Below are 24,115 nucleotides of genomic sequence, written 5' to 3'. Positions count from 1 at the left end.
GGCTCCAAATGGCTTCTGGTAGCTTTTGAGCATGATCAAATATTAATCTCACAAAATGGAGGGGGGAAGAACAGGGGGAACACGACGGCAGAGCCATCAAGGATTCATGCGCCCACTGCCAGCACATGGCAGCACATCCATTACGGCAGCCAGGCGCTCACCTCGGTCTGGGAAGTTCATTTTGTGGCTGGCTGGCTTGCTAGCTGCTCCTTGCTCTCCCAAAACACCCAGGCGGGAGAGAGATTCTCTGTGGTGGGGAGGGAGGGAGGGAAGAAGGACAAGGTCAGTCAGATGCTGAGCAGGGAGGTGGGGGGGCTTGGAGCCACAAGGAGCAAGAGATTCCCCTTCTCAGCAGCATGAGTGCTGTTTCTCAGCAGCAGTCAGCTGGGCTCCTCCTCCACCCACCCCAAGACACGCAGTTATGACACAAGCCCACACAAAAGCGGGTTGCATCTGCAACACCAATCCGAGTGGGCAATGCTGGCTCCAGAGCACCTTGAGTGGACCTCTTAACCTGGAAGAGGCAGGACATACAAATGGATCATTATCTTTGGCAGCACCTGAGCTTCTTCTGTGCAAAGTAGAAAGGGCAGCACTCTCAGGGCAAGGGGCCCTCGGCTGCTTTGGGCCCCTAACAAATGGCCCTCCTGACCACCCTAGTCTGGAGCCCTCTCCCTCCCTCTCTCTCTGCCCCACTCTCCTTGTGTCTGCAAGTAAGAAGAGTTCAAAGTAACCAGGAAAGTCACCAAGTCCTGCTATAGCTTTATAGACATGTCCCTGCCTATCATTCAGTTCTGTGCCGCACTTGTGCCTACAGAGACAGTCACACATTTTCTCTTTTCTACAAACATGGGGGGGGGGTTAATTTCAATATGATGACAACAGGAACAGTCTTCTATGTAAAGAGTGGCTTTGTGGTTACAGCACTTGAATACTGTATCTGAACCATTCTTAGCTCAGGTGAAATAAAGGAAGGCAACATGTGAAGGAGACAGCCTCATATATTTATTAAAGAATTAATAAATAAATCTATTTTATTTTTGTAAATTACAAATGAGATAATTAAAAGGAGGCAAATTTGAGATTGTTGCCTATAAGACAAAAGCGCTGTAACGAGGTTATATTAATGGAGCTATCTGAGGTCTGCAAATTAGAGAACAAAAATTACAAGACACTTTTAAAAGGTCCCCAGTAGACCACTATAAAATCTTCTCCAATATAATTTGTGGTTCTCTTTTATTTCCACAGATTTCACCCTTTTACCACAGGGAGTGTTCAAACAAGGGAGTCAGAATTGTCCAAACCTGGCAAATAAATGCACACACACATACATACACACACAAAAAGTGTTTCACAGAGAGCACTTGATTTGGCAATATCAGTAGCAAGCAATATGCTTGGATAACGGAGCTCCACTGTTGCTGGTTGCAAATTTTCTCCTCCTCAGAGCAACGGGAAGCAATTTGCATCTAAAGAAGGCAAAGAGGAAGGCAGAAAAAAGTTACTCCTGGAACTCAGTGCCAAACTATTGATATTTATTATATTAATGCCAGTGCTGCCACCCAAAATATATAAGTTTAGGATTACAAGGCAAAGCTTTCAGACATATCCCCCCACTCCTAATTTTTATAAACTAAGGGAAGCTGAGAATTGAGAGAAATAAGTTCTACTACCCTGGCAAGAAGATCTGCTCACCTTCTCAAATACGTACCTGGAAATCACTAGCTTTGTCAGTGAAAAGCAGTAGTATTTTGTGCACCCTGCAAAAAGACACAAGACAGAAAAAATGGCATATTATTTGTGCTCTTTTTACACTGGGAACTCTGCCTTTCTAAACTTGGCCAAGGAGGAGCAAAGTTAGTCTGCCAAAATATTAAATCAACCCTCTATATATCATGTGCTGCAGAATTGATATCTCAATTAGAAAAAGTCAAAGCTGCCTAAAAATGTGTAGAATTATACATTTCACCATGATGGAGCTTTTTTTCTTTTCTGTTTACAAATATGTGTAATTAGAAGAGAATGAAGGGAGAATCTCCATGGGAAGAACATTTCAGAATGCCAGATGATCTCCTAAACATGGCTGCAATTCAGTTCCAAAGTGCAGAACCGCGAGATCAAGGCAAGGGGAAGAGGACATTTGCAGTTTCTCTTCAGTAGCTGGCCTGGGAGGGAGGGAGGGAGGGAGGGTCCAAAACATTCCTGGGTCTTGGGGGGGGACACAAGCATAGAGGCAACAGAGAATAGAGCGGAAGAGATGAAGAAAGGTGACTGGGAAAGGGGAACTCACCTGGAGGTGTCCTTTCAGATTGGCAGGCGTTTTAAAATCCCCATTAAGAACCTGTGCAAAGAGCAAAAGGTCAGGTGAGGCCCCTGCCCGCCTAATATTTCCACACCTCTGATTTCACATTCAACTCTCACGGAGTCCACCTCCACTCTGAATGCTGCTCTTTGGCCACGGCATGAGTGATTACTGCTGCAGAATATCTCTGCGCAGTTGGGAAGCTGGCTATCCTCAATAATGCTGGCCCATTCTGGATTCTAGTCAATATTATGCAATGCAATGACTGACTGCAATTAGGACAATAAAGGCTGCAAATCACAGAATGGAAAGGAAGTGAACTGGAGAAATGGGGAAAGTGGGAAGAGGCTCTTCTTGACCTCTAGGAAGACACCTTTGGCTGCTCAGAGGAACACAGAAGAGCTCAGATAGAGAACAATATCTTCTAGCTTTGAGAAATGGGGGCCCTTCGGCCACTAGGATGCTAGGAATGAGAGACAAGCACTTCCCAATTCTGCCCAACTTAACACAACTGGAATGTTTAAAATATCAAGGCTACCAGATCAGCTTGTATTGCAGGGAGCTTAAACCCCACACCCCACAACTCTTTAATGTACTTTCGGGGGGGGGGGGAGAGTGCTCCATTCTTGGTAGCCATGGGGATTAACCCTTTCCCTGATCTAGACTGTCTCTGAAAGTACAGTGGTGCCTCGCAAGACGAAATTAATCCGTTCCGCGAGTCTCTTCGTCTTGCGGTTTTTTCGTCTTGCGAAGCACGGCTATTAGCGGCTTAGCGGCTATTAACGGCTTAGCGGCTTTAAGAAAAAGGAAACAAACTCGCAAGAAGCAAGCCCATAGGGAAATTCGTCTTGCGGAACGACTCAAAAAACGCAAAACCCTTTCGTCTAGCGAGTTTTTCGTCTTGCGAGTTTTTCGTCTTGCGGGGCACCACTGTACTGGCATGCGTTTTTACCACTGCAGGGGCTCTTTGGATCCTTCTGGGGTATGAATCAGATCAGCGTAGCTGCTCTGATCACATTCAGAAAACCTTTCCCTGCTGCAGCAACTGCATAATTACTTATTTATTTAAACAGGAGATCTGATCACAAATCTTCACCAGTACATTATCTTACAGCCCTGAGGAGAGTAAGAACTTTTGCTGCCTTTCTTGATATTGTACTAGTTGTTTCCCTTTCCTTGAACAATGAAGGCTTCGTGCTATTTTTTTAAAAAAAATCACGTTCTCAAGCAGAATGCATTGTCACTGAACTGCTGCACCATAAACACAAACTTTAGTAATGCTAAAAGCCAGACAAGTTGATCTGCTACAGGATCTTTTATCACATGGCATAGATCTGGTGGAAACCACACAACCCAGCTACCGTCACCTGAAGGATGACAGGCTTAGTGGCACTCACCCTGTGTGTGTTGTTGATCACCAGAGCGTCTGGATGCCCATAGTTGGGTGGATTTGCATAGGGGTCATAGCCCAGCCTGGCCAGCATGGGAGCAATCTGAGCCATGTCCTGCAGCACATCTGCCGGGATGTGCCCCAGCCACTTCGTCAAGGCCTCCGTGTTCACGGGCTTGATCACCTGGTCCGTGGATCGCTCAATCCTGCACAATAGCAAGAAAACAGTAAGAACCGGCTAGAGCAGAGAGGCAAGGGGTGGCACCTGCTCATGTTCTCTCTTGATTTCTTCAACCTTCCACAGTCCCTAGTTTTCGCTGTGAGGCCCTTAATTGGCTTCTCTTTACTGTAGCCATTGCTAAATGACCGTAGAAGGCCACAGCAATTGAGCCAGGACAAAATTCAGTGTACAAACAGAAGTTTAAGCCTAGTGCTCAGTTTAAGCTTTAAATGCAGTTCATCGCTTCAATTTAAAAGTTTTTAGCATAGGTTTGTTCTTGTTTAGTCGTGTCCAACTCTTCGTGACCCCATGGACCAAAGAACACCAGGCACTTCTGTCTTCCAGCATAGGTTTAGGCAAGAGCTAATTTTAACAAACCAGGACGAGGGTGGCACTGTGGGACAGAGCCTAGGGCTTGCCGATCAGAAGGTTGGCGGTTCGAATCCCCGCGACGGGGTGAGCTCCCGTTGCTCTGTCCCAGCTCCTGCCAACCTAGCAGTTCGAAAGCACATCAAAGTGCAAGTAGATAAATAGGTACCGCTCCGGCAGGAAGGTAAACGGCGTTTCCGTGCGCTGCTCTGGTTCACCAGAAGCGGCTTAGTCATGCTGGCCACATGACCCGGAAGCTGTACGCCAGCTCCCTCGGCCAATAAAGCGAAATGAGCGCTGCAACCCCAGAGTCGTACGCAATTGGACCTAATTTTACCGTTACCTAATTTTAACAAGCTTGCATTCATAGGAGGTGCTTAACTATCCAAACCCTCCTGTCATCACCACTGTCTCTGGTCCACAGCTGAACCACGTGCCCTTGTTGCAACAAGGCTCTCAATCCCCACGGCTATATAAGTTTAAAGGCAGTTTGCAAGGAAGCCCAGCTCTACAAAGCAAGAGGCTGTCCCAGGCAGGGAAGCACCCAGGAAAACACTAACAATGGCCAGGTGAATTAAGCACTTGTGTGAGTTTAGCAACAGACGAGGAGGTCAGATCAGAAACTCCACACTGAGCCTGGAGGGAGGGGAAACAGCTATGAAGCTAGAAAAGCAGCAGGGCTGGAGGAAAAGTAGGATATAAATTAAGCAAGTCAATACAGGGAGGCTTTGAGGGGGACTTTGCCTCCCACAGCTCCTTGTGTGCGAGTTTTAAGAAATGAGTTTCCCCTATGACTTTCCTTGCAAGTCTCCAGAGCTAAATTTGCAGCCCTCTCCTGCAGCTGTAGCAAAGCAGCTTCCCTGGGCCCTACCTGGAAGACAGATGGAGCTCTTCGTCCCTCCCATGCCAGATTCTCAATGGACAGGAGAGCCCTCCAATCACGTTTTAATGATCCCTTGCAAAATCTAACGCAGTGCTGTCTCTGCTGGCTGGCGGTGGCTCTCCAGGGTTCCACATGGGGGACTTTCTCTGCCCTCTCTGGAGATGCCATCAGCAGAGACGGAACCTAGGGTCTTCTGCACCCAAGGAGATGCTCTTAAGACTCAGCTGCACCCTATCCCATATTGTGTGTGAACTAAGGCGTGACAATTCCAGAGATGACGGCCAATGTGCTAGGAATGCACACATCTCAAGCACTGCAGCGAGGCTGCAGAACAGACACTCACTTGGAAAGGGAGACTCCGCCTGGCTTCCCAATCAGCTCCTCATGGTGCAGGACGGCATCGCTCCAGGCGATGTCCAGGAATTCCATGATGGCCTGCATCGTTTTTTGGGGGTGCAGGACAAGCTGCTCATAGTAGATGGGGAGGCATCGCGAGAGCCCAATCTCCAAGCACTGGGAGTGCATCACCTCAATAGCTTTGTTCCACTTGATCAAGCAGTCCCGGTAGCTGCGGAGGTCAAAGCCTGCAATGGTGACTTTCCTGGTGATCATGGAGTGGACAGAAGCCCGGCCGTCACGCACCATCAGCAGAAACTTGGAGTTTGGGAAGATGCGGGAGAGGTACAGGGAGGACTTGAGCGTGAAGGGGTCTTTGTTGCAGAGGTACCTGGCTGGCTCTCCGTGCTTGGCAATCACCTCCAGGATGAAGGCCTGCATGGCGGCATCCAAGACTTGGTCAGTCACCCCAGCCTCGTCCAAGCGCATCTTCTCCCGGCCAGATTTGGACCAGGCTTGGCGCATGGCTAGCACACGCGGGATGATGCGCGTCTCCTCCCCACAGCGTACTTCCGGGTGAGCATCCAGCATGGCACGCATCAGTGTAGTCCCGCTCCGGGGGACGCCACCGATGAAGATCAGAGGCATCTCCTTGCTGTAACGGTATTCCACCCGGTTGGAGTCCAACATCACCAGCTCCTCGTTCTCCGGGCGCATCAGTCCCCGGTTGGCGCCTTGGCCCAGTATGTGCTGGCATTGCAGCATCTGTTGGCCCAGGTGGGCAGAGACCATCAGGGCAATGGCAAAGCCCACCCCCATAAGAACCCGCCTCATGGTCACCCGCATCCTCTCCCCATCCACATGGGCCCAGGATCCGGAGGTGCTCTCCCCACTTTCAGCATTCGGAGGATGGAAGACCAAGCCACAGACTCCCTGGAAAGGACAGAAGCCAACCATTCAAGACAGGGATGGATACTTGTTCTTTGGGCATTTAGCTTAATATTTTCATTGCATTCTATTCCTTTATGGGGAGAACAAGGGAGCCAAACTGCTTAGTAGCCGTCCATCTACTTTAGTTTTGTCTACACTGACTGGCAATGGCCATCCAAATTTTCAGAAGAGCATTTTCCTCCAGTACTACCAGAAGATGCCAGAATTGAACCTGGGACGTTTTGCATGCAAAGCAGGTGCTCAACCACTTTGAACATTCTGGACCTTCTCTTCATCCAGTTCTAACACTCCCCCAAGGCTGACTGCCGATAGACCCCTTGAACTCTTGGAGGGAACCACTCCTGGAGCCCCCGTCTGAGCCAAGACTAGAGCCTCCCCCATGAGAAAGTGGGACCCCCACTCAAATACCTCTGCCCAACCAGACCCTCTGGCTCACAGTCCCCCCCCCCCCGCCCCCCGGCACAGCAGCCTCCCTCTCAATGCTCCGCTGGGCCTCCGTGCCAATAACCAAGCCGGCTCCAAATGGCTTCTGGTAGCTTTTGAGCGTGATCAAATATTAATCTCACAAAATGGGGGGGTAGAACAGGGGGAACATGCCGGCAGAGCCATCAAGGATTCATGCGCCCACTGCCAGCACATGGCAGCACATCCATTACGGCAGCCAGGTGCTCACCTCGGTCTGGGAAGTTCATTTTGTGGCTGGCTGGCTTGCTAGCTGTTCCTTGCTCTCCAAAAACACCCAGGCGGGAGAGAGATTCTCTGTGGTGGGGAGGGAGGGAGGGAAGAAGGACAAGGTCAGTCAGATGCCAAGCAGGGAGGCGGGGGGGGGCTTGGAGCCACAAGGAGCAAGAGATTCCCCTTCTCGGCAGCATGGGTGCTGTTTCTCAGCAGCGGTCAGCTGGGCTCCTCCTCCACTCACCCCAAGACACGCAGTTATGACACAAGCCCACACAAAAGCGGGTTGCATCTGCAACACCAAACCGAGCGCTGGGTGTGCAAACAAGCAGCCGTGTTGTTGAACCATTTATACGTAGCTTAACACTGTAATTCAGGGATGGAGGACGTCAAAGGTTGCAGGACTGCAGCTCCCAACATCCTGAGAGCTACAGAGGTTCCACATCCCAGTTCCACAAAATTATGCATCCAGTTGAACAGATATAAATACCCTGCTGCTGTTTATGTGATCATTTCCATCCCAAGCTGGAAGAAGGACACATAATAAGAGCCCTCATCTCGCTAGAGGTCATTCTGAAGGCCAGATTTTCCATGATGCCCTCGGTCGCTTGGCAATGTTACCACATGCTAGACAGCCAGCCAAGGAGTAGCAATGTGTGGAAAATGTAGCAAAAAGTGTATTTATCCTACAAGAGGCAATTTTTTAAAAAACACATAAAATTTCCACTTGAGTTAGAACAGGAGGCAAATAACTATTGTCTAAATGGCTCATCATTGGGGCTTCTTTACAAATACAGATTCACTCCAAATGGCCCAAGACAATCTAAATGTTTTTGGTGGAAGCTACCCCAGGTTAAAGTGTGGTGTCGGCAGGCACTGACTTGTCCCCATCTTAAAAAAGGGACCCTTCAAATGCGCAGCCCACAGAATAAGCCTGTCACCATGGCAACCTGGGGCAGCCATGTTGTACAAAGTGAAGCAAAGCAGGGGACATAAACATCCCTTAAAGGGCTTCAGCCATGAGCAGCCTTCCCTCCTCTTATTTATAGATTCGCACACGCACAAATATGTATAATATGACTTAAGGGGGGAAAGGCCTATCAGCAGTTCAAAGAAGAAACTTCCTCTTTGCAATCTCAGAGAAATCTGCTCTCATCCACTTAGCCATTGTGTTTAGAACAGCACAAAGCAGCTACATTCAGTGTTGTTTGTTTTGCTAAATGTTGGGAATACATGTGGAATATCATCAAAAGTGGGTTTTTTATTGTAATTTTATGTTGTGAATCACCCTGAGATCTAAGGGTATGGGGTGTACACAAATTTAATAAATAAAAATAAAATAATCAAAAGCGGAATGCTCAACAGAGGTTTAATATTAATTTCCTAAAGGTACATTGAACCAACTAGTAAGTGTCTGGAGGGCACCATTTTGGCGAAGGCCAGACTCGCACCCTGTTGGCCTGTCTGGCAATCATCAAGGCAGCATCAGCATCTTGATGATAACAAACTCTCTCTGAAGCACAGGAGGTCGTCCCAATGCTACAGCAACTGAGCATGTGTTTAGCTCAGAAGGAGGGAAGCTTTGGCTAACAGCCTCGCTCACAAGGTACCTGCACAGGCTCCGCAGACAAAGATAGCAAGAACCACAATGCATAGAACAGCACAAAGGGCACAGGTGGAAAGTGGTGGGAGCCACCCGGAAGATCGGGGGGGGGGTTGCCCAAAAGTTTCATAAACACATCTTTGCACACCTTCTGTCGTGTCCCCCTCTATCCCCTACTCCCAATTCCCCATCACTTGCTGCTTCCTTGCTCCTCCCTTTAACTGGAGATGCGACTGGGGTGTTGTTGTTGTTATTTCTATACTGCCCTTCATCCGAGGATCACAGGGTGGTTTAAAATATAAAAACACAAAACTGGTGCCCATGGGAGCTTTCTTCCCAATACAAACAGCGGTGTCAGGGGAGCGATTTAAACCTGCATTCTGCAAAGAAACATTTGACACGGAACCTAGTTTGGACCTAAGGCATTATTTGGGGTGAGTTCACGCACTCACTTACACCTAAACACACATATACATATATGGCCGCAATATCAAACAGGACTTGTGTATTTGCAACAGCCATCACTGATCAAATGCTACACAGGGAGCAGTGTTCAGCACTGCACCACCACTGGAAGAAACTTAAGAAAAGTTAAAAAGCAGAAGACATGTCAATTTATTTACTATGCATTTCATTTCCTCCCAGAAACTCAGATCACAATGCTTTTCTAAGGGGATAGTTCACGTGTTTAGTTGATGCACACTCATGAGTGATTCAACTTTACTTTCTTGGTTACACACAGAGAGAAACAAAAATAAACTGAGGCTGCAGTCTTAAAGTTACTAACCAAATGAACCTGAGAACTTTTGCCCCTGAGCTATGTTCCCAACTCAGGGGAGACTCAGAGGGTAGAAAGGGAGAGGTGTGTCACCTTACATCCTGCCACCAATTCTCCCCCATAATTGCTGTTTCTGAGTCCCTCATGCCCTGCAAGCGGGCCTTGGTTCTGATCACGGAGCTTGGCTGGGGAGAATGGCAGGTGGGCATGTTCCTTGGGAGAAGATGCAGACTAGGGAAAGCGGGAAAGCATAAGCTCGCTCTTGCTGAATCTCTCCTGCAATCGCACCCCCCCCCCCCCCCAGAAAGAGAGAACATTAACGCAAGATCCGTCCCAACTTGTAAACTAGGCTCCTTTACCAAGAGCTGGAGGAGCAGAAGGGCTGACTGTGCAGTCCAGCAAGTCTCCAAATCTATCTGCTTAAACCCTGGTGTCCTACTTGCAAACAAGGTAGTAAAGGCAAAACAAAAAAATTCCTTCCAGTAGCACCTTAAAGACCAACTAAGTTAGTTCTTGGTATGAGCTTTCGTGTGCAAGCACACTTCTTCAGATACACTGAAACAGAAGTTGCCAGACCCTTCTATATAGTGAGAAGGTGGGCAGGGGTATTACTCAGAAGGGTGGTGGGAATGGGTGATTGGCAGATAGCTGAGATGAGCCTGTTGACGACTCTTAACGACTGCAATAGGTCTTACAGGAAAAAGCAAGGGGTGAGAAGGTGAGAAATGGCTTTGTCATGTATAATGAGATAAGAATCCAATGTCTTTGTTCAGGCCAGGTCTCTCCATGGTTTTAAGTTTGGTAATGAGTTGTAATTCAGCAGCTTCTCTTTCCAGTCTATTTCTGAAATTCCTTTGTAGTAAAGCAGCTACCCCTCCCCACCTTCTCACTATATAGAAGGGTCTGGCAACTTCTGTTTCAGTGTATCTGAAGAAGTGTGCTTGCACACGAAAGCTCATACCAAGAACTAACTTAGTTGGTCTTTAAGGTGCTACTGGAAGGAATTTTTTTGTTTTGACTATGGGCAGACCAACACGGCTACCTATCTGTAAAAGGTAGTAAAGGGTTATGTTCTTGTGGCCACGTGTTCTTGTGGCCTTACAGACTTTTCAAAAAGTAGTTCAAATGGATGGAGATACTCTAGAACCGTCACATGTGCTTGTTGCTAAGGAAATTCTGAGCCGTGCTGCTCACTGCCAAGAGAGATATTCATAGGAGAGGACCCTTTGGACGTTCTCCATGCACTCCTACAAAGCGCCTCACCAGGGATGGCAGAACAAACGCCAGCTTCTTCTTCAGCAAGGTTTAAATAAAATCAGCAATGATTCAACAGATGCTGCTGAGTGCAAATGCACTCAGTTGTGGACTGCCTTGGGGAGTTTTTGTGATCGGAAGGGCATTTCATTATCCGGCTTAAACTCCAGGGCATTTTGGAAGTAATAAATTGGTGCAAGGCTTTTTCCCTTTAATAAAAAGTCTCCTGCTCCAGAAGGAGCGAGTGAGATGGTGGGGAGGGAAACGACAGCAGGAAGCTTGTCTTCGATTGCAGGTGTTCTGCACACCACCAATCCTGCCAAGGTAGAATATGCCACTTGCTCTGCCACCCATGAGACGAGGCCAGGCACTCTGGGATTGCTGAGGGAAGGCAGAGATCCCACAAGCAGGAAAGGGCCAATGGCCCCCACTGCCTTATAACCAATTGTGCCCTGGAGTTGCCTAGCTCCATATTGTCTACAAGGACAGAGGCCGGGGCCCCAGTGTTTCAGACGGGAGACGTTTCCAGCCCTGCCTGGAGATCAAGATTGGAACTTTTTGTGGGCACAGCTTTCCCTCTGAGTTCCAGGCTGCCCTGCCTTTGTAACCTTCTGCTTCAAGGCAGCACCCTCCATCCAACAACATGCAAGGCAGTCCAAACTACTGACAGCAGTAGAAGATGGGCAGCAACCCAGATCATCTGCTGATGAGAAATTGCTCTCTGCCCACAGGAGAACCATCCACGATGCAGGCAAGGTGTCTGCCACGCAAGGTCCAAGTTAAGGCCTCTTGGCTTACAAAGTGAGAGGACAGTTAAAGAGTCTAATCCAAGCCCACCAGAGCGCCCCCCCCCCCGCATATTCCAAGTGTCCTCCTTCACAGAGCAGAAACCAAACAGTGAGAGTTACCTACCCCCAAAGAGGGTAGGGGAAAAACAGGTGGCAATGAACTCCCATTGTGGACACCCCCATGGGAATTGGCCTACACATGGGCTGAGCAATTGTGGCTCTCCAGATCTTGAGGGGCTACAACACTCATCATCCTCTACCCTGGCCCTGTGGACTGGGGCTGATGGGAGTTAAAAGTCTCACAGAATATGGAGGGCCAACGTCTTCTCCATCTCTGGGCTACCTGGTGAGCTCCTCATTCAGTTCACCATTTCCTGCATGGTCCGCACTTTGAAGTTTTGTGTCCCAGTGCTCTCTCGCTTTTGCCTTGGAGCCTTCCCCTCAAAAACCTACTGTCTGAAGCTGAAGCACAACAAAGAGCAATTCAAGTTTTCCAAAGATTGCCATTTCCTCCATTTCTGTGTTTTTCATGCCAAAGGTTGCAGGCAGCTTTACCTGCAGCAATTGCATGTTGATTGCCCTCTTAGAAGACAAAGTCCAGCAACTGGAGGAACGTGTAGCTGCGCTCCAAAGAATTAGAGAGCTGGAGCTCTTCTTGGAAGCAACAGAGCACACGGTCTCCACCAAGGAGGAGACAGGGGACTCCCCTGAGAAGGAGGCTAGTTCACCAACACAGGAGCCAGATATATGGAGAAACGTGACTCAAAGAAGTAGGAGGCCCAGGGTTCACTCTGATTGTTTAGAAATACACAATCGCTTTGAGGTCCTCTCCCCTAGCATGGAAGACGAAGAGCAGACTCCATTTGAGGATCTCTCCCTCATTACAGTCGATCAGGTATATGAAGACGAGCAGCAAAGTCAGTCCTCAGGGAATGTGCAGGCGACCTTGGAACGGACAGCTCACGGAAGAACCCCGACCAAACCTAAGAGGAGGCGTGTAGTGGTGATAGGGGATTCCCTACTGAGGGGAACTGAAGCAGTGATCTGTGGGCCTGACAAGATGTCTCGGGAAGTGTGCTGTCTCCCCGGGGCTAAGATCCAAGATGTAATTGAACGACTGCAAGGAATCATAAAACCCACTGACAAATACACCTTCCTCTTGGTTCATGTGGGAACCAATGACACTGCAAGCAATAGCCTCCAGAAGATCAAAAGAGACTACGAGGCTCTGGGCAGGAAATTGAAGCAATTAAGAGGTAGATACTAAAAGCACAACGTCAGGCAATACCAATGAGATGGAAACATGGAAAGTGCCTAAAGAAGCCAGGGTGGCTATCTAAAGAACTTTTAACTGAGTTAAGATTAAAAAAGGATGTGTACAAAAAATGGAAAAGGGGGGAAACCACCAAAGAGGAATTCAAACAAATAGCCAGCATGTGTAGACACAAAGTCAGAAAAGCTAAAGCACAGAATGAACTCAGGCTTGCTAGAGAGGTTAAAAGCAACAAAAAAGGCTTTTATGGGTATGTTCGTAGCAAAAGGAAGAACAAAGAAACAGTGGGGTCACTCAGAGGAGAAGATGGTGAAATGCAAACAGGGGACACAGAAAGGGCTGAACTCCTCAATGCCTTCTTTGCCTCAGTCTTCTCCGATAAAGAAAACAATGCCCGACCTGAAGAATTTGGAGCAAATGATTCAGCAGAGGAAACACAGCCCAGAATAACTAAGGAGATAGTACAAGAATACTTGGCTAGTTTAGATGTATTCAAGTCTCCAGGGTCAGATGAACTGCATCCAAGAGTATTAAAAGAACTGGCAGATGTGATCTCAAAACCACTGGCAGTCATCTTTGAGAATTCCTGGAGAACAGGCGAAGTCCAGGCAGACTGGAGGAGGGCAAATGTTGTCCCTATTTTCAAAAAGGGGAAAAGAGAGGACCCAAATAATTACCGCCCAGTCAGTCTGACATCAATACCAGGGAAGATTCTGGAGCAGATCATTAAGCAAACAGTCTGTGAGCACCTAGAAAGGAATGCTGTGATCACCAATAGTCAGCATGGATTTCTGAAAAATAAGTCATGTCAGACTAACCTGATCTCGTTTTTTGGCAGAATTACAAGCCTGGTAGATGAAGGGAACACAGTGGATGTAGCCTACCTTGATTTCAGCAAGGCATTTGACAAGGTGCCCCATGATATTCTTCTAAAGAAGCTGGTAAAATGCGGTCTTGACTATGCTACCACTCAGTGGATTTGTAACTGGCTGACTGACCGAACCCAAAGGGTGCTCATCAATGGTTCCTCTTCATCCTGGAGAAGAGTGACTAGTGGGGTGCCACAGGGTTCTGTCTTGGGCCCGGTCTTATTCAACATCTTTATCAACGACTTGGATGATGGACTCAAGGGCATCCTGATCAAATTTGCAGATGACACCAAACTGGGAGGGGTGGCTAACACCCCAGAGGACAGGATCACACTTCAAAACGACCTTGACAGATTAGAGAACTGGGCAAAAACAAACAAGATGAATTTGAACAGGGAGAAATGTAAAGTCTTGCACTTGGGCAAAAAAATGAGAGGCACAAATACAAGATGGGGGACACCTGGCTTGAGAGCAGTACATGTGAAAAGGATCTAGGAGTCTTGGTTGACCACAAACTTGACATGAGCCAACAGTGTGACGCGGCAGCTAAAAAAGCCAATGCAATTCTGGGCTGCATCAATAGGAGTATAGCATCTAGATCAAGGGAAGTAATAGTGCCACTGTATTCTGCTCTGGTCAGACCTCACCTGGAGTACTGTGTCCAGTTCTGGGCACCACAGTTCAAGAAGGACACTGACAAACTGGAACGTGTCCAGAGGAGGGCAACCAAAATGGTCAAAGGCCTGGAAACGATGCCTTATGAGGAACGGCTAAGGGAGCTGGGCATGTTTAGCCTGGAGAAGAGGAGGTTAAGGGGTGATATGATAGCCATGTTCAAATATATAAAAGGATGTCACATAGAGGAGGGAGAAAGGTTGTTTTCTGCTGCTCCAGAGAAGCAGACACGGAGCAATGGATCCAAACTACAAGAAAGAAGATTCCACCTAAACATTAGGAAGAACTTCCTGACAGTAAGAGCTGTTCGACAGTGGAATTTGCTGCCAAGGAGTGTGGTGGAGTCTCCTTCTTTGGAGGTCTTTAAGCAGAGGCTTGACAACCATATGTCAGGAGTGCTCTGATGGTGTTTCCTGCTTGGCAGGGGGTTGGACTCGATGGCCCTTGTGGTCTCTTCCAGCTCTATGATTCTATGATTCTATGATTCTATGAAATGCACAAATTGTCATCTCATCTGTCCTCCCAGTTGAACGACGTGGCCCAGGGAGAGAGGGGAAAATAGTGGAAGTGAACAGCTGGCTTTGCAAATGGTGTAAACAGGAACGGTTTGGATTCTTAGATCATGGACTGCAGTTTCTTGAAGATGGACTTCTGGCAAGCGATGGGCTGCACCTCACAACGGTTCGGAGGAATGTTTTTGCCAAAAATTTGAGAAACCTCATCAGGAGGGCATTAAACGGACAAATGTGGGGGAGGGAGACAGTGCTCCTGAAGGTAGGAGTCTATCAATTGATGAAGATGATCATCCAAATGTCATAGACCAAATGGAGCAAACAGCACGCAGACCTAGTGGTGGGAGGGAAAAATCCTTAAATAAGAGACACGGGGGAATGATTAATGGACTTCAATGTCTGTACACTAATGCGCAAAGCATGGGAAATAAACAAGATGAGCTTGAGCTCTTGGTACAGCAAACTAAATATGACATAATACGCATCACTGAAACCTGGTGGGATAAGTCCCACGATTGGAATGTAATAATGGAGGGATACAATCTATTTCAGAGAAACAGACCAGACAAGAAAGGAGGAGGAATGGCGTTATATGTCAAGGATGTGTATACCTGTGAAGAGATCCAAGATTTAGAACCTCAAAGCCAAAGTGAGAGCATTTGGGTCAAAATTAAGGGAGAGAAGAATAACAGTGACCTCATTGTGGGAGTTTACTATAGATCCCCAAGCCAAACGGAGGACATGGGTAGTAATGGGGGACTTCAATTACCCGGATATTTGTTGGATGTCAAACTCAGCCAAGAGCATAAGGTCAAACAGATTCCTCACTGGCCTTGCAGACAACTTCATTGTCCAGAAAGTGGGAGAAGCAACAAGAGGAACAGCCATTTTAGATCTGGTCCTAACCAATGCTGATGACCTGGTTAGTGGGGTAGAAGTGGAAGGATCATTAGGCGAGAGTGATCATGCTCTTCTGAAGTTTACTATACAGCGGAAAGGAGCAGCCAAGCATACTAGGACTCAATCTCTTGACTTTAAGAAAGCCGACTTCATAAAACTTAGGGAAGTGCTGGGTGAGATCCCATGGACAGTAATACTAAAAGGAAAGGGAGTTCATGATGGCTGGGAGTTTGTTAAGAGGGAGATAGTAAAAGCACAACTTCAGGCAATACCAATGAGACGGAAACATGGAAGGTGCCTAAAGAAGCCAGGGTGGCTATCTAAAGAACTTTTAACTGAGTTAAGATTAAAAAAGGATGTGTACAAAAAATGGAAAAGGGGGGAAACCACCAAAGAGGAATTCAAACAAATAGCCAGCACGTGTAGACACAAAGTCAGAAAAGCTAAAGCACAGAATGAACTCAGGCTTGCTAGAGAGGTTAAAAGCAACAAAAAAGGCTTTTATGGGTATGTTTGTAGCAAAAGGAAGAACAAAGAAACAGTGGGGTCACTCAGAGAAGATGGTGAAATGCAAACAGGGGACACAGAAAGGGCTGAACTCCTCAATGCCTTCTTTGCCTCAGTCTTCTCCAATAAAGAAAACAATGCCCGACCTGAAGAATTTGGAGCAAATGATTCAGCAAAGGAAACACAGCCCAGAATAACTAAGGAGATAGTACAAGAATACTTGGCTAGTTTAGATGTATTCAAGTCTCCAGGGTCAGATGAACTGCATCCAAGAGTATTAAAAGAACTGGCAGATGTGATCTCAAAACCACTGGCAGTCATCTTTGAGAATTCCTGGAGAACAGGCGAACTCCCAGCAGATTGGAGGAGGGCAAATGTTGTCCCTATTTTCAAAAAGGGGGAAAGAGAGGACCCAAATAATTACCGCCCAGTCAGTCTGACATCAATACCAGGGAAGATTCTGGAGCAGATCATTAAGCAAACAGTCTGTGAACACCTAGAAAGGAATGCTGTGATCACCAATAGTCAGCATGGATTTCTGAAAAATAAGTCATGTCAGACTAACCTGATCTCGTTTTTTGACAGAATTACAAGACTGGTAGATGAAGGGAACGCAGTGGATGTAGCCTACCTTGATTTCAGCAAGGCATTTGACAAGGTGCCCCATGATATTCTTCTAAAGAAGCTGGTAAAATGCGGTCTTGACTATGCTACCACTCAGTGGATTTGTAACTGGCTGACTGACCGAACCCAAAGGGTGCTCATCAATGGTTCCTCTTCATCCTGGAGAAGAGTGACTAGTGGGGTGCCACAGGGTTCTGTCTTGGGCCCGGTCTTATTCAACATCTTTATCAACGACTTGGATGATGGACTCAAGGGCATCCTGATCAAATTTGCAGATGACACCAAACTGGGAGGGGTGGCTAAAACCCCAAAGGACAGGATCACACTTCAAAACGACCTTGACAGATTAGAGAACTGGGCCAAAACAAACAAGATGAATTTGAACAGGGAGAAATGTAAAGTATTGCACTTGGGCAAAAAAAATGAGAGGTACAAATACAAGATGGGTGACACCTGGTTTGAGAGCAGTACATGTGAAAAGGATCTAGGAGTCTTGGTTGACCACAAACTTGACATGAGCCAACAGTGTGACGCGGCAGCTAAAAAAGCCAATGCAATTCTGGGCTGCATCAATAGGAGTATAGCATCTAGATCAAGGGAAGTAATAGTGCCACTGTATTCTGCTCTGGTCAGACCTCACCTGGAGTACTGTGTCCAGTTCTGGGCACCACAGTTCAAGAAGGACACTGACAAACTGGAACGTGTCCAGAGGAGGGCAACCAAAATGGTCAAAGGCCTGGAAACGATGCCTTATGAGGAACGGCTAAGGGAGCTGGGCATGTTTAGCCTGGAGAAGAGGAGGTTAAGGGGTGATATGATAGCCATGTTCAAATATATAAAAGGATGTCACATAGAGGAGGGAGAAAGGTTGTTTTCTGCTGCTCCAGAGAAGCGGACACGAAGCAATGGATCCAAACTACAAGAAAGAAGATCCACCTAAACATTAGGAAGAACTTCCTGACAGTAAGAGCTGTTCGACAGTGGAATTTGCTGCCAAGGAGTGGAGTCTCCTTCTTTGGAGGTGTTTAAGCAGAGGCTTGACAACCATATGTCAGGAGTGCTCTGATGGTGTTTCCTGCTTGGCAGGGTGTTGGACTCGATGGCCCTTGTGGTCTCTTCCAACTCTATGATTCTATGATTCTATGTGGAAAGCTCTGGGGCAAAAAAAAACACTCAGACCTGGAGCCTCAAAGCATGGGCTGTGCCTGGAAAGTGTGGAGGAAAGGTAAATGTGGAGAAGCCCTCAGTATCTGCTAATTTTCAGGGCTGCAACCCGTGGATGGGGCAGGCTATGCCGTGACCTGTTGAGCAGCCCTTTCTTTGATGCCTCCATCCCTGCTACTGCCAGACAGAGACAGAGAGTGCAGCAATACCTGCTGCTTCCCTCCTTGACTCTAAATTAGGGAACACCAGGAGGAAGCATGAGGGTGAAGGGATGCCAACACAGCTGCAGTGGAACTGGGACAACCAGCTATCGTGGCACTTTGCTAGTGATGGAGTTGGCCAGAGGATGGGCATGAACCCAATCTGACATAGAAACAGGAGACGTGGACCAGGAAAGGGGCTGGGTTTGGCCCCCAGCACAATTTTATGTGGCACCTGCTGGCGTCCTCAAAAATATTTTCAGGTTTTGTTTGTAAGTCTGTGTGAGAGAGTCCACGCTTGCAAGTATTGCAGCTCTCTCTTGGTCTGGGTTTGCCATAAGTTGATGCACATCTTCAAGCCAGTGTGGTGTAGTGGTTAAGAGCGGTAGTCTCATAATCTGGTGAACCGGGTTCGCGTCTCCGCTCCTCCACATGCAGCTGCTGGGTGACCTTGGGCCAGTCACACTTCTGTGAAGTCTCTCAGCCCCACTCACCTCACAGAGTGTTTGTTGGGGGGGAGGAAGGGAAAGGAGAATGTTAGCCGCTTTGAGACTCCTGAAGGGGAGTGAAAGGCGGGATATCAAATCCAAACTCAAATACACATGCTCCATATTTACGAAGCATTCACTGATGGATTGCTCTGATTTCATTATGGAGGCGTCCCAACCTCCAACAAAACAGGTCAGGTGAACAATACCAAGATTGGCCATCACTATCCCAGGCAATTAAAACACTGGCGCATGGCTATCAGTGACTTCCCAAGAGACATCAGAAAGTGTTCATGAGTGCGTGCCCATGTTTCAAAATATCCACCTGCAAATAAGCTACATTATTTAAAAAATAAATACACAAGCTGAAAGTCCTGCTTGCTGTGTGCAGATCATTCCCTGTTTTCTTATTGTTTGGCAAAGAAGTCTTCCTGTCCAGCAGCCAAGAGTCTCCGCTGGAACCCATGTCTCTTCCACTGCAAAATGACCAAAAATCACACAAGCTCAGGAGATAACCTGCTGATGCAGCAGCATTTAATCCACCCACAGTACAGTGGTTATTCCAAATCCCTTGTGAACTAAGAGTTGCTTTCCAAAGCTCACAGTGTTTCATTGATGGTACAGTTCGGATTTGGTGCAACTGCTGATTATGAAGGTTTGGGAAAATGTAACACAGCATACAAAGACACCCCACCTCCTCAGGCCCATATCCATCTATGACGGGGGCAAACAAACAAAAATCAGGCTTTGAAATCACTAGAGCAAATTGCAGAAATGCAAACAGAGGCTCAGTTGAATTTAAATCCCCCATTATCAAGAGAGTTGGGGCAATATAAATCTACATCAGTTGGAAATGGTTGTGTTGAGTTTGCTATTGGAATTTCCATGACGCCTGGCCTCACAAAAGAGCGATAGAAATGTTGCAAGCTGAACCGCTGTTATCAAGTGTGCCAGCCCAGCAATGCATCACCTGACTGCTCACCTGGGCACACAAGTGACAACGTGGAACCGCTTGAGATGATGCCAGGGAGGCCCCGGGCACATCTGCTGTGTAAGTGGCTTGCCCCACCACAGCCCCCTGGCAGCCAGCTGCTCACTCACTCTCCACAAGCCCCCTGGCTTCATGGAGCTCACTCCATCCAAGACACCGCTTTTGCTAAATGGCCTCCTGCAGAAGCAGCAGCAAGGCAGCCGCTGCACACTCAGCTTCAGAGAGGCTTCCTCTGGAGGCCAGCCAAGCCCAAACAGCATATCCGCAAGGCAGAGGAAGTGCAGCATCGTGAAGCTAAAGCATCAGCTCCTCCCCCATCACTACCCCTTTTTGCACGGCAAGCAGTCAAAATCCTGCGAGGAAGCTTCTGGGTTGCACAGGGCTGTTTCCCAAAGGATGCAAGTTTCAGAGCAGCAATTAAAACGAAAGTGATGGGTGTCCTGCACGCTGTAGGGCTGAGGTCACAGTCTCATCTTCTTTGAAAGACAAAAGGAGCAGAAGGCTTTGGGAGCTACCAGGGCAAACAGTGTCTCCATCAGAAATGGCTGATACCCGAGACCCTGTAAGCTGTATTGGCTGGCTAGGCCAAGAGCATGGCCTGGAACAAGGCAGCCACAGAATTGGGGAACAGCATCACGGCAAAGTGGGAGGGGGAGCACGTGATGTGAAGACAGGAGGAGAGGCGAAGGTCCCAGGCATCTTTCATCAGGAAAGTACAGTCCCGGCACAGGATTTGCTTCCTCTCCACTTATCTATACTGTACCCCATTTTCTCCCACCAGCACCCTCACCTCACCAACAGCAGCCTGTCAGGCACTTATTTTCACCACCACAGCCACTTGGGTAGCCCTGAACCCATGAGGACTAGGATCATGACTCTTAAGTTGAAAAAATAATAATCATTGGAGGGAAGTAAGATTCAACCTGCTCTTGTTTAATGGGATTGTCCCAAACAATGAAAATCATTTGGAGATACGGAATAAAAAGGAAAATGTTTTTCTCCTTCAAATTCTCATAGTGCACATTGTTAATTGTAAGCATACTGGCTATGAAATCAGATCCTCCCATATACAGTATGTTATGGAAAATAGTTTTAAGAAACGGGGGGGGGGGGATAGAGAGAGAGAGAGAGAGAGAGAGAGAGAGAGAGAATCCCAGAGTCTAACAGAGGATGTTGCAAAGGTGGAAGAAACATTGAAAGAGTTCCTTGCCTTCAAGGGAAAGCAAAAGAATTTGGGGCTTCTTAGCAAAGAAAAAGATGGTGTTGCCTGTAGTGCAGCTATGGAGAGAGAGAGAGAGAGAGAGAGAGAGAGAGAGAGTTTATCTCCCTCTCACAATACTATGGAGTCATCCTAAGAAACGGATGGCAAATTCAAGACAGAGGAGAGCCACTTTCATGCCATACATTTGAAGCACTAGGATACCACTACAAAAACGCTACTTAAAGCACTATGTTGCCATCTAAAATTCCCTATGAAGAGGGAGAGGCTGTTAAACTACCGTATTTTTCGCTCTATAAGACGCACCAGACCACAAGACACACCTAGTTTTTGGAAAAGGAAAACAAGAAAAAAAATATTCTGAATCTCAGAAGCCAGAACAGCAAGAGGGATCGCTACGCAGTGAAAGCAGCAACCCCTCTTGCTGTTCTGGCTTCAGGGATAGCTGCACAGCCTGCATTCGCTCCATAAGACGCACACACATTTCCCCTTACTTTTTAGGAGGGAAAAAGTGAGTCTTATAGAGCAAAAAAATACAGTACTCTGCAAATTGTAGCTCTGGGAGGGGAATGGGGGTCTCCTCACAACTCTCAGCACCCTGCTTAAAAATGTATCCTAGCCCTTGAAACATGCGCCCCTACACAGAATTACCTAACAGAGCCTCCCTGTCACTTGATGTGTTGGTGGCTCTGCCTTGGGTGGCTTCTGAAAAGGAGAGGTCTATCCACGCCTGCCACCCACAATGGTTGCATGGAACCTCAGGGGTCAGAAGCAGCCTACCTGGGAAGAGCAGGTGCTGGGGGACCAGCAGGTGGGGCAGCCCTCTTGGTGGGCTTCTCCCTGGGGCACCTGGCTGGCCATGGTGGGTTACAGGAACCTTTGCTCCAGCCACAGCTCCTCCTTTAGCCCCAGGCCATTGTCCTGTGACTTTCCTCACCCTCTGCTGATCAGTTAGTGGGGAGACAGGAGCATGCAGTGGCCTCGGGGTCATGCGCACAAGCAACCTTCGCTCCCTCGGCGCATTGGTGACCACCTTCAGCTGTCACACCACAAGGGACTTGAGCCTCTTGCTCTCACACAGGAAGGCGGATGTCCCATTCAGGCTGCACAGCAGCACACCCTGTTCCTGCCCAATTGCAGGGGAAGAGAGAGGAAGTCGCCTACATAAGGCCACACAAGTTCCTAGCCCACAACTTGTGTAGCCCGAGAAAAACCCTTTTCTTCAAGCTGGACAATCCTTTATTGACAAGGCCCAGAAAAGACTCCCCAGGATGAGAGCAGGGCCTGAAAGCTGCCCAAGCCACCCCCCTGGCCCCACAAGCCACTCTCCTCAAGGCTGGTGGGCTCAGCAGGAAGCCAAAGGCCAGACCGGAGAGAGGGAAGGTGTCCAGGCTGGGGGCACCCGTGGGGTGGGGAGGGGGGCCTGGGTGGCTGAGTACCAGGTACCAGGGTTCTCCCTCGCATCCCCACCAGTGCAGAAACCAACAGCCTGGAGGGTAGGAGCAGCTCAAGCGCAGCCCAGTCCCCCCCCCCCGCGCCCCAGGTCGGAGATGCCAAACGGCCTAAGATTGGGGGGGGGGGGCGCGCTTTGGCCGGCCTGAGCAGCAAAAGGCCTCTGCTCTCGCCTCAACTTCTCCCGCAGCTTTTTCCAAAGGGCAGCGCATCTCTCCGCGCACAAGGCTGGACAGTTCCCCCATCAGGGCCGCCATGTGCCTGGCGAACAGACGGAGCTCGCGGGACGGGGGAGTCCTGTCTCACCGGTGCCCCCCCCCCGCCATGTTCCGATCCTGCGGGGCCCGAAGCCGCGGGCCGGGGGGGGCCGGGAGGGGGCGGGCTGGCGACCCCTCCCCATCTCCCTTCTGCGGGACCCCCGAGCACTCACCGCCTGGATGGGGCGCCGCCGGGCAGCCGAGAGAGGAGCGCGGGCGGCGGCGGCGGGCGGCGGGCGGCTTCGGCGGCGCCTCCTTCGCTCCTCCCGCTGCCCGCCCCGAGACCACGTCACGCGCAACCGGGAGCAGGAACGCGCCCGCCGCCCCCGCCTGCCGCGTGGGGCCCCCGGGCCTCTTCTTGCCGAAAGGAGGAGTCGGCAAAGGGCTCCTCTTTTTCGCTCTTCGACAGATGGCAACCCGCCTTCCTCCCAGCAGCTCAGCGGGATTAGGGCGGGGCGGTACCTGGTTTTCAACATTGCGATATATCACCGCTAAATATCCCGATATATATCTGCCGCGGAGGAGGACCTTGTCACGCCTCCCCATGGCGGCAGAGGGTCCCACCATATTTCGCCGCAGTGGTGGAGGGCCTTAAAATGTAAGGAAGTAGTAGATTTAATAAAAAAATCTTAAATAAACTTCTATTTATATATTTTCAACTTATTTCAGTGATTTACTAGTAAAGTTGCATCTGCTTCCACACTCAGAGGTCTAAGTGGAATCTGTGCATGCATAAGCCCCACTGAGTTCTACTAAACTTACTTCTACTTTCCTGAGAGTAAGCTTCATTGAATTCAGTAGGGCTTGCTTGTGAGCAGACACACATTTGCTTGCATTGCTCACTGAAAAACGCCCTCCCCACCACTCTCACACGGTACCCAGCCTTCCAGTTAAGCATAAGGCTGCCAGCCAAATCTTCTCCCCTCCATTCCCCCCCACCCAAGACTTCATTCCATCAATCTCTCCCTTTTTATCAAAGGGTATGAGGGAGGGATGGGACGTGAGTGGCGCTGTGGGTTAAACCACTGAGCCTCTTGGGCTTGCCAATCAGAAGGTCGGCGGTTCAAATCCCTGTGACAGGGTTCCTGCTCCTGCAAACCTAGCAGTTCGAAAGCACTTCAAAGTGCAAGTAGATAAATAAGTACTGCTCCAGCGGGAAGGTAAACAGTGTTTCTGGGCGCTGCTCTGGTTCGCCAGTCATGCTGGCCACATGACCCAGAAGCTGTACGCCGGCTCCCTCGGCCAATAAAGCGAGATGAGCGCCGCAACCTCAGAGTCGTCCGCAACTGGACCTAATGGTCAGGGGTCCCTTTACCTTTACCTTTATGAGGGAGGGAGGGCAAGCAAGCAAAGACTTAGGCTTCTTTAAATAAATAAAAAAACCCCACCATTCCTTATTAATATGGAGGAAAGCTACTTAGGGGAACCAACAACA

General features: G+C 48.6%; 1 protein-coding gene across 3 annotated transcripts; it reads right to left on the bottom strand.

The window, feature by feature from the left end:
• Positions 1 to 983: 983 nt before the first annotated feature.
• On the bottom strand, positions 984 to 23,087 carry TPST2 (tyrosylprotein sulfotransferase 2). Of its 3 annotated transcripts, none has more exons than XM_080986609.1 (7): positions 22,854 to 22,966; positions 7,125 to 7,210; positions 5,508 to 6,433; positions 3,700 to 3,898; positions 2,291 to 2,341; positions 1,712 to 1,760; positions 984 to 1,469 (listed from the first exon to the last, which is right to left on the bottom strand). In XM_080986609.1, the coding sequence occupies exons 3-6, from the start codon at positions 6,344 to 6,346 to the stop codon at positions 1,731 to 1,733; spliced, it is 1,119 nt and encodes a 372-aa protein (XP_080842735.1). In that variant the 5' UTR covers positions 6,347 to 6,433; positions 7,125 to 7,210; positions 22,854 to 22,966; the 3' UTR covers positions 984 to 1,469; positions 1,712 to 1,730. The 3 variants fall into 3 exon arrangements, with proteins under 3 accessions (XP_080842735.1, XP_080842736.1, XP_080842734.1); XM_080986610.1 differs by lacking the exon at positions 22,854 to 22,966 and adding an exon at positions 21,752 to 22,217; XM_080986608.1 differs by lacking the exon at positions 7,125 to 7,210 and having other exon boundaries at positions 22,854 to 23,087.
• Positions 23,088 to 24,115: the final 1,028 nt, after the last annotated feature.

This window comes from Podarcis pityusensis (genome assembly GCF_964106645.2).
Source record: "Podarcis pityusensis genome assembly, chromosome: 16".
NCBI lineage: Eukaryota > Metazoa > Chordata > Lepidosauria > Squamata > Lacertidae > Podarcis > Podarcis pityusensis.
This window is presented reverse-complemented; position numbering and strand designations above follow the sequence as displayed.